This window comes from Calidris pugnax, unplaced genomic scaffold (genome assembly GCF_001431845.1).
Source record: "Calidris pugnax isolate Ruff unplaced genomic scaffold, ASM143184v1 scaffold178, whole genome shotgun sequence".
Classification (NCBI taxonomy): domain Eukaryota; kingdom Metazoa; phylum Chordata; class Aves; order Charadriiformes; family Scolopacidae; genus Calidris; species Calidris pugnax.
Genome location: NW_015090986.1, coordinates 2,736,287 through 2,747,189, shown reverse-complemented (window position 1 = coordinate 2,747,189; position 10,903 = coordinate 2,736,287). Strand labels below are relative to the sequence as shown.

The 10,903-nt window shown below is 38.5% G+C and overlaps 1 protein-coding gene across 1 annotated transcript in view; it reads left to right on the top strand.

Moving 5' to 3' along the window:
• Nucleotides 1-5,990: 5,990 nt before the first annotated feature.
• Nucleotides 5,991-10,903, top strand: part of GLDC (glycine dehydrogenase (decarboxylating)) — a 34,787-nt gene continuing 29,874 nt past the window's right edge. The window contains exon 1 of the mRNA XM_014953860.1: nucleotides 5,991-6,126. Coding sequence (XP_014809346.1) covers nucleotides 6,062-6,126 — 65 coding nt within the window. The 5' untranslated portion in view covers nucleotides 5,991-6,061. The remainder of the gene's footprint in view (nucleotides 6,127-10,903) is intronic.

Genomic DNA, 10,903 nt, shown 5'->3' with positions numbered 1-10,903 from the left:
GAAATGCTTTTGCAATATTTATTAGTGTTCCCATGTTGGTAGATTTCTTCTTATACATACATGATCAGTGACGGAGGAGAGAAAGAACATAACTTGTGCTAACAGGTTTCTGAAACAAGTTGCTTCCTTTGGTGTGCAATGCAACAGAAGTATTTTTGTCCCTGTTTTGACAAAAAAAAAAAGAAAAAGCCATTTTAAAAGTGCCTGCTGCCAGGAGCCCACTGACAGTGTTGTAAAAACCATCTGAATATGCCACTGAAAGCCAGTAGGGGGGAAACAGCAAAATGCCTGATTTCCCCTAGCAGTAAGTTGCAGTCCTTTACCTCAACCAATTCTGGAAGGGGCGCTTTTTTACAGTCAGTTTTTTCTGCAGATATAGTTCAGGGAAAATGTTACTTTGGCAGGTCACTTGTGGTCAGTCGATACTTACAACGAGGCTAGGCATCTGTGTGATACTTCACTGTGATCAGCTGGTATAGCTGAGCTTTTTTCCCACTGTCACAGTAAGTAAACTTTAACAGCTTTTCTTTAGGTATTGAAGGTGCTTTAGCACATGTGTGGCGATTGACCTATTTGAAGTAAAAGAACAGATCATCTTATATGAGAGTAATCCTCTTTTCTTTTATCCCTGCAAACCTACTGTCTGTATCAGTCGTATTTATCCCTGCAATGCTGCTATTGTATGTCCATCTTTGTTTAATGGGTAGGCTTTGTGCGTGCTGCATATTTCTGTTTTTTTGCTCAGGCTTTGAATTTACAAAAAATGAGCCTACAAACTCCGCCATGATTTTTTTTTCCAAAATATTCCCATTATCAAATTTCAGAATTTATAAATATTTATAAGATCTGTGTAAGAATTTAATTGGGTCTTCAGTCTAAACATTTTTAGAAGTGGTATGGCTCAGAGGCACTCCTATTGTAAGAAAGACTATTTGTATCTTCAAATTTAACTGCTCCTCATGCAGTTAAGTCTACTTTTAACTGTGATTTTGTATTTAAAATGCCACTAAACAATGAATTCTGGATGAGTTTATAATCAGCTCCTAATGTCAGTCAGATTTTTTAGAGGTGAGGTAGTCATTTCAGTTTCCCTGCTGCTGGAGTCACAGAATCACAGAATATTATGAGGTTGGGAGGGACCTCTGGAGATGATCTAGTCCAACCCCCCTGCCAAAGCAGGTCCACCTAAAGCAGGCTGGATGGGAGCGTGTCCAGGTGGGTTTTGAATGTCTCCAGAGATGGAGACCCCACAACCTCTCTGGGCAGCCTGTTCCAGTGCTCTGCCACCCTCAAAGTTAAGAAGTTTTTCCTCATGTTTAGCTGGAACTTCCTATGTTCAAGTTTGTGCCTGTTACCTCTTGTCCTGTCACTGGGCACCACTGAAAAAAGACTGGCCCCTTCCTCTTGGCACCCACCCTTTAAGTATTGATAAACATTGATCAGATGCCCCCATAGTCTCTTCTTCTCCAGACTAAAAAGACCCAAGTCCCTCAGCCTTTCCTCCTAAGAGAGATGTTCTAGTCCCCTAACCACGGTCCGCACTGTGTGCTTTGGATGCCTATAGCAGGGGCAGTTGTCATCCTCCAGAGTATTGCCCCAAGTGGTGCAGGAATCTGTAAAACCACTGCTGGCGTGTTGCTCCTCACGGTGCTTTTGGGCTGCTCCTCCTCTTCCCGAAGGCAACAGGCCATGGGGGTAGGACGAAGAAAGGCAGGCTTTTTTTTTTTTGAAACAGAAGTAAAATTGCAAAAGCAAGACAAATAAATTCATCTACTTTTTCTTACATCAACTGTTCTGAAGATCTTGCTTTCTTGGTCTCAGAAGCTAGACTTTTAAGACCTAATATAATGTGAGCAAAATTATATCATGCAAATAGTCTCCTCCCTTTGTGTTGTAAGTTTGAAGTTGCATAATTCAAACTGCTGCAGCTGTCTTGATTTCTCTGTGTTTCTATCTTTTTTGGCTACCATATTATTTTACAGGTATCTCACAAGTTCAAGGCAAATCTACTGTGCAAACTGCTAAAACACTAGCAGAAATAACATTATTATAATTTTATAATCTCATCATTCACTCTGTCTTACTATTTTTGTGATATATTTTGCCTTTTCTGCCCATGGGTGTAGCAGTTATGAAGTGTCCTCACAGAACTACTGCTGGGAACCTCAGTGAATTTTCTCCACGGTTCTGAGGTAGCAGTGCTGCAAGATCAATGAACTTTATTCTGGGTACTGTCTTTGGTCATATCATCTAAAGTGTTGATGAGGGGAATAAAGATCACCTGCAGTGACTTAGCTGGCAATTTTATTTTTTACTGAACAGGGTTCTTAAAGAGTTTATAGTCTACAGACAATAAAATTAATTCAAGATAGTTTCAAGTCTTAGAAAACTGTAAACAAACTGCTGATTGTGATGGCCAAATTCCAACCATTTCTTAACAGTAGTCAGCTTTTTTAATTCTGTTTCATTTCCCTGTTTTGGATATTGTTTCTTTATTTCAGCTGTTACGGGGGAGAATTAAAAAAAAAAAGTCAGTAACTCAACACAACATCTTGCAAGCTGTGTTTTTTTCAACATCATCATCAACATATATATTGAAATTTGCTAAAATCCCATCCCAAAATCTTCATATGTTTTAGCTTTAAATAAATGAATGAGTATTTTCCACAATAGGCTGTTTCCACTGCATATGCTCCAAAGTATATACCTTATACAGCAAAAAAAGTCCGTGTAATTTTCCGGCTTTGGTGATACTTAGGTGATACTTCTGTTGCCAAACTGGAAAATCAGCAATTTCATTTTGAATTTGAAACTTAATTTTTAAGTGTACATAAGCTCACTCCTGTGGTTAGCATTCTTTTGCCTTTATACTAGTGTTTGGTGTTTACCAATATAGTGACCAATACAATGTTAGACCTCTTTCACAAAAACCGTTGTGGGAATACACTGTTAAAAGGTAGGCTTCATGGAGTGGGAAATGCAGCTCCTGACAGAGGCACAAGATCCTATTCAGGCTGGTGGGGACCAGGGGAAGTCTCCAGCCCCTGCCCAGAGGCTCAGCTATGTGCTCAGACCAGGCTGCTCAGGGCTGCACCCACTCAGAACATGAAACCCTCAAGGGTGGAGACCTAGCTTCATTGCTGGGTTGTCCTCATGGGGCATAGGCTTCTCCTTATCTCCAGACTGAGCCTCTCTTGTTTCAGCTTGTGCCACTGCCTCTCGTCCTCCTGCCACACACTGCTCTGAAGAGCCTGGCTGAGCATCCTCCATCCCCTCCTGTCAGTGCTGGGGATGCTGTTAAGAACAGCTTCATCCCCTTGCTCTCCAGTTGTTGGACCCCAACATATGCGTTTAATCTCCCTCACCCTTGTCTACATGAAGTCAGAACCATACCGGTGTAAAGCAAACACTGAATTTGTGAAAATGAAATCATGGTAGATCCACATGGATTTCGTTTTGTCTTAGGTAAGCCAGGCTGTGCAGACAAATCAGGCGTTAATGACTTCTGTTCCTCAGGAGTGCAGTTCCTTACGGGCTGCCGTCCTAAAGACAGGCTGTAATGAGCTGCTTCAGGGCAGTGCAGAGCATAGGGGAAGCAGTGTTCATCCCTGGTGTCTTCAAAGAGGGGCATGCTGAAAGTGGGAGATGAGTGTTTGAGCTGCACTGCTGCTGTTGCCATCGTAGCAACCAGAGGAACAGGGTAAGTGGAGTGAAGTTGGAGCGGAGAGAGTGTGCCCTCCGGTGTTTCAGCACCCTGATTAAAACTGGCAGTGTAACTGGCTTCACAGATAGCTCGTGAAAATGTAATAATTAAAAATATATTCAGTGTTGGGATCTTTCAGTGCAGCTCTTCTCGGTGGGACGTGGATCTACTCATAAGCTTAATTGCTACCTAATTGCTGCTTACAGTCCCACTAGGCTTTTTGCTTTGTGCCTTGAATCGGTTTAGAAACTGGTATTACTTCAGAGAACTCTAGCAGAAGTTCAGGGTCTTCATGTGGTAGTTGTTTGCTATGTTTGCTGAGAAATTACTCTTTAGGCAAACAAAGGGAACGCTATGTGGCACATAGTACAGTATTAGTGGTATGTGCTTACTGCAGAAATCACGCTCTCAATGCATTTTTGTCTGTGACATTGGGCCAGTGAGCAATTAAAATGATACCCAACTTCTGCCTTCAACTGCATTTGGAGTTAAATGAGCAAATTCATTACCTTTCTCAAAAATCGCTGATGTTTGAATTCTACAGTAATGCAACTGCACCCAAAACTGTCCTTCATCCAACTTGCGGTTTGCAAGTGGTAGAGGAAGATCTCTGCAGTGTTAAAACTCTCACTTAAAATAAACAAACAAGTGCACCTGTCTGGAATAAACTGCGTGGGAGGTGTATGGGGGAGTGGAGCTGCTCTCAATGCTTTAGAAACTTTGCTCTGGACGTGGCTGAGTTCAAGTATAATAAACTCATGATTCCCGAGTCTCCATAAAAAAATTGAGTTTCCTGAAAACAAGAAATTAATCTTTATACATGATATCTAATAGTAACACTGAGTAAAAGGCAGAGAAGAAATGAACTTTGAAGTGAGAACCAAAGATCAGTAAAAAAATAACTTTGTGACAGTGGAAGAAATTAATTGAAAACCAGGGTTTTTTTTAAAAAATGAATCTTTAGATATGGAACGCAGTAGTAGCACTTTGGATAAAAGGAAGAGAAGAGATCAGTTTTGAAATCAGAGCTAAAGTTACAATATCATTGTTTATGGCTGCAGCAGAAATGAATTCAAAACCTAGAAAATTATTTGCCACCAGATTCCAGAGCATTAACTGTTTTGACTTGGTCTCTCTTGCTTGAGTAACTTACGGAGAGAAAAAAGTTTTGAGGCATCTAGAGCCAAGCTTTTCTGCTTTGGTGATTTGTAGCCTGATATTCCAAAGTCTGCTTTTCCTGTTGTGGTGTGGAGTGAGCAGAACTCAGTGCAACTGCCCCAGTAAAGCAGTTTCAAGGCCAGATTTTGGGAAAAAAGGGGAAAAAAAAAAGATCTGCTCCCCTCACCTAGGAGGACTGGCGTCCAATTCCACTCAGGTCTGTTAGGTCGGGCAGGCCTGTCTCTCTGCATAATCTCAGGCAGCCTACTGACTGTCTTTCTGCATCCTCAGGTACTAAAATAATTTTTGAGCCTTTCCCCTTGGCAGATGTTGGGTAGCACTATTCATTGACTGCTGGGAACTGCTTGACTGAGCGTGGTTTCTGCACAGCCTTCAGGACACTAAGAAGTATGTAGAAGCAGAACCAAAGGCTGAACTATAGTTGGGGGAGGGAGGGAGTGTGAATGCTTTCGATGTGAACACTTCAAAAGCATTCTGTTGTAATCTCTCCAAATTTTTTTTTAAAAGTTAAATTGAAATGTAATTTCTTAAGCAAGAAATACTATGTTCACAGTTTGTTGGGTTTTTTTTAAATAAACTGGTGAAGCATACTAAAATTGAACGAAAGTAACTGTTTCGTTTTATCAACTATTTAGAGTAAAGGCAAGAAAATAAAGTTATTTAATACTAAGAAATTACTCCTGGGTGCTTGGTGTGAGCCCTATTTGTGCAAATATGGCTTTATGAGAAACACTAAATCAAGTTGTAGATGGCTATGGCTTCCTCCAATGCTGATTCTGCAAGATTTAGCTAACAAAGGTGCCTTCTGAGATACATTTTAATGTATGCACAAGATACCCAGAATGTATATAGCATTGCCACAAAAACGGCTCCATAAGCCATTTTCCTACAGCTGTTTATCTCGTTATTGTTTCCATGTTGACTGAATATTTGACCAGGTTATTATTTTAGTTTTACTGTTCTTGGTTTGTACTTTAGTCTGCTACTGTTCATACGTGCATCACCAATGTTGCATTTTTTTTTTACACAGGGCTACAAGACATTTGAGTTAAAAACTGGTAGCTTTATATGTAACTGTTGTTTTCTGACATCATTTCTTTTCAATTAGGTGAAAGTGAAATCCTTGAAACTCTATACAATATTGCAAGCAAGAACAAGATATGGAGGTCCTATATAGGCATGGGTTATTACAACTGCTCAGTGCCTCAGCCCATTGCACGGAATTTGTTGGAGAATGCAGGATGGTAATGTACAACATTTTCCTTTTACATGCGTGTGTATAAATTTAAGTTTGAAGTTCATTTCAGCATAGGCTGATATACCCCAAAGCTATTTTTTTCACTAAGGCTTTCATATGTTTGATACTGATATGTAAGTGTAGGAACTGTGTTGTTCATCCTGAAGCTGGAGAGGAAAAAGAATACTTTTCATTTTAGGAGATGCTTTTTTTGCAAAATTATTCATTGATTTTTGTGACTTCTATTCACAGCTCCTGTTTATTGTGAACTAAAAGATGAATATTTGCATTAAGGAAGTATACAGACTTAACTCCTAAAGTAAAGTAATTCTTTCCTAACTTCTGGTTAAAATTCAAGTTTCTCCTTCCTCCACCAGTGTATGCAATTTTGGGTGGAGGTAGTTAAATGTTATGCAATACTCTGATTATGATTTTCTTATGAGGAAGAAAGAAGCCTTGAAAATTGTAAAGCCTTTTCTTCTGGTATTTCTTTTTAGACTTTTTTTTTTGAACCAGAGACCTTCAAGAGTTTGAATGTATATCATAATGTATTTTCTTCTCTGAAGAAATAATTTAACAGTGCCTGAAAACAGCTAGACAGCAATGCTAGTTAACTAATTTCTGAAGAGGCTAAGAATATTGTACTTTGTTCTCATCTGTTGATGCGATGTCTGATGTTGAGAAACATCTCAACTGATGTTTCAGTGTTGGGTCAAACAAAGAAGAGCCTATCTGACAGATTTGAATTTGAATGTTACTGGTTTTTTGGGGTTTTTTTTCTCTTAAAGGTAAAAAGGAAACTATTTCAATGCAATGATTGATATCTTATGAACAGCATTAATCTAAAAAATAATGGGGTTTTGTCTCTTGATGGACTTTACATGACAAAGGCTCTTGATTTATAATCAAGCTCTAAAGCTTGATTATAAATACTCCTTTAGCATTGGCATTTCTCTAAAGAACTGTAACTCAGAAATAATGCAACAGAAAAACTAAATTTAATGTGGAGTCTCACTTTCCAACAGACTGAATGCCACTTGTACCCTGCATTGTCTCATCTCATTTAGAAGTTAGTAACATCCTTTTTTTTATAGGTACTGTATTAAAATAGTAACTGTCATCTTTTTACTGAGTAATTTTTATTTTAATAAAAACAGTATTTAAAGATTAGATATATATTAAAAAAAAACCCAAACACACAAAAAGAGTCAATTTAGTCAGCGTAAATAGCCATTATTGCTTAGATACTATATTTTTTGTCCTTTGGGCTGCCGTAATTGGGTCTATGTATCTATAGATCTCCAGGTCTGTGTATTATTAGACTTGTCTACTCTATTTGCATCTCAAACTTTTGAACTGGCAAAAAAGTTGTACAGTTTGGACTCAAAGAATTTATACAGTAAATCTACATAAAGTTTTATTTAGCCTTATCCCTGTGCACATTTTGCAAAATATGCGATCTAAGTATTTCAGTGCAGTGCCGCAAAGCAAATAATCAGTTGCTAAGGGGTAAAAATAAAACCAGTTAGAAAGTGGACCAAAATGAGCTGCATATATTTAAATCCTGAAAGAGCTTATAGTGTTAATGAAACAACTGTGAGAGTCTATCCAGAAATCTGTTCTGGAGTGTCCAATAAGGTCAGACTAGATGGCTAACAGCTAGACTTTTAGATGGCTGAAGTGAAGGCTAAAACGTTTGTTGGGGAGAGGGTGTATGTGTATGCATGCAAAAGCAACTATGCAGGCTTTATGGAAGCTGGTCAAGAAGTCAAATCTCTCCTTACATTTACCAAGCACATAAAACTTTCTGTGCTAACACACTCCATGTTGCAGCTGTGAAATGGGAAACACTGCAATGCTTGCAGGGAAATGCTGCAAGTGCAGGCTTATCTTTCTGCTCAACCCTGCCTTTCTTACATGACTTGTAGTTTCTCATTGCTTGGCATTTGTTACAAATACTTCTGTATTTGTGAAAGAAACAATTTCAAAGAACGCTTCTAAAAGATAGAGAAGAAGCAGAGTAATTTCTGTTGTGGACCTGAAATGCTGCAGTTAAAATTCCAGTCTCCAATGTAAGGGATATGGCTTAGTTGCAGAAGGTAGAGAATAAGTGTCCCTAATTTTTGATACTTGATTGCCTTGGTCTTGGTTACTGGCTGCTGCTGCTGCTAACACTTCCTTGTTCTTAGCAATCTGTGATTAACAGTTTCATGCTAACGTCGGGGGGGAGCCTTTGATGTATTTTCCATGCACTACTTAGTTGATACTACCAAAAATATTAGCCTGTTTTTTCCAAACAAATAAATAGCAGTCCAATGATTTTTAGAACATCTCAACTCTAAAATGCAGGCAGAAGGATTGGTTTTTGGACGTACCGCCAGTTATGTGACTTTCAGCACAGACCCCTCAAATGTATGGGTACCTGTCATCTGTCTGTGGGTATGGATGCACACCCATACCCATGGGTGCATAGTCTTCATTCTGCTATACCCTCTATTAACATATTCATTAAATTTTTTCACACCCAATGTGCTGAGCTCTTTCCCTGATAGCATACCAAATTAATTCTGTTCCCTGCCATGAATATAAATGAATAACTGAAGACGTGAAGAATGTTTTGTTTCCCAAATCAGCTTACATATAGTCTTCATATTAACATATGTGTCAAAACAGTGTAGTATTTATTTTGAGGGCTTAAATTGATAAAAATACCTATAAGCCTTGAAAATCTAGAAGGCCTCTGAAGCTACACTAATTCTGTACGACAGAGCGTGGTGCAGAAGTCTCCGAGTTACAGCTCACTTGATTGCTTTGCCCCCGGACATTTAATATGTAAGAATAAAGTACCTGTACCAAGGACACCTGCAGTCTTTAACACTGGTGGTGTAACTTATTAAGCTTATTAGCTAGTAGCACTCAGCATGTATGCGTTGCATTCTGAAAATTACTGTATACCGTTCAAAAATCCGATATAAACATTATGCAGCTGGTTTCTACTGTGGGCCGGATACAGAAGGCTGCACAAGCAGCTACAAAGCATGCCAAGTTGGCAGTGTTTATGCTTCGAGTGGAAACTGGCACATCTCCATGCTCTATCGTAAGACTATCCAGCTTTCTCAAGCTCATGGGTGAGACACTGTTTTAGGAGTGCCCTTATAAATGCTCTTCCAAGGTGCATAAAGTGGCAAGTGATGCATCTGGAACTCTAAACCCAGGATGGTATTTGGGGATTTTACAGGCTGGATGGAACTGCTTGCAATTGGATGTCTCCCAGTTGTGAAGCTTTACTAGAGTGTCTTTCTACACTGCAACGTTTATATACGCTCATATTTCAATTAAATACATCTGTTTTGTTTCATTTCAGTTTTAGCCTTAACAGTGATGTCCAGTCCATAAAAGTCAGATGATTTAAAAATTTCTTGTATTCATGACTGAACTTCAGTCTCAGTTTTACAGTGTTGTCAGATATATGAATTATCTTTTTTTCTGTGGCTCATGTATTAGCTTTATATTCTACCAATGGTCTGCCCTTACTTTAAGTTCATTTCGTCTTACTGAATTGTCAGATCTCAAAAAGAATACTCTGGATAACTGGAAAGCCAAATTGATTCTACTCTGCCACTGTGTGAGATTAGTCCTGCAGGTATCTAAAACTGCAAGAACATAATTTATAACACGATAAAAATGTTATGTTGACTATGGACACATTAACTATCCAGAGATTCAGTCAAAGTCTAGAAAAAATCACTAAGGAAGATATAAGGTGAACTGTTTTGCTAAAACTTACTGTATATTAAGAAATAAATTAGGCTTAGGTTTAGATCTTATTAATCAGGAACTATTTCATTGCATATTGCTTGATAGTGGAGTTTTCTGAGTCTTTGCCTGGAAGCAAGAGCAAACCATACTATAAAGAAACCATAATTGTTGATCCTGCAATTAGTGTATAGTCTGTTTTGTTGCTAAACCTAGAATAAACCCAAGTATGAAAGCTTCTGCTCCTTCATAAGCCAGGTCTTTTGATGAGTGACCCAGCTTTTGGCTCAAAGCATGCTTCCTAATTACTTCCTGCTTTGATGCCAGGTTTTCTTTTAAAACCTTCATGGGTATCTTAAAGTTGGCATTCATACAAATATTTTTGAGAGTAAGATGAGGGAAATGGTGAAACACTAAACTAAAGCAAAGAGTTGTAAAAGCTGCAAAAACTGAAGCCACATCCTACTGAACTCTTGAAGGTCAGACACTGGCTCAAGAAAGATGCCACAAACATCTTATGGAAGGTTTCTTTTGTGTCATGACCCATCTGCCTTAATTAGCTAGGGAGCATTTGTCTGCAGAAATACTTTTGGCCAGAACTGATGCTGACTGCAAATCCTATTATCCTCCAGTCTGATTGAACAAGAGGCAGTCTGTAGTTGTGTTCCTGGCCACAATGGTAATTCTTCCTTTTCATTTCATTGATACTGGACTTGAATTATGTGCAGAATAGCCACTTGTATAAACCTAAGCAGAAGAGATGGGGTTTTTGAATGAGAGACAGTTTAGTGTGTTTTTTAGAGATTGGATTTATGTAAAAGTTTATTTTTGAAAATACTTTAAAGAGTTTGCTTTTAAATTACTTTTAAAAAGTCACTTAACGTAGTATGGATTCAGGCAGAAGTCGGAGTGCAGACTAAAGCCAGCTATTTTATTTGAATAAATGGTGGAATTATTATATGAAAACATTCAGATTCTTAGACAGTGCCAGACAACCTCCTGCCCTAGAAGAAAAAGTATTAAAATAA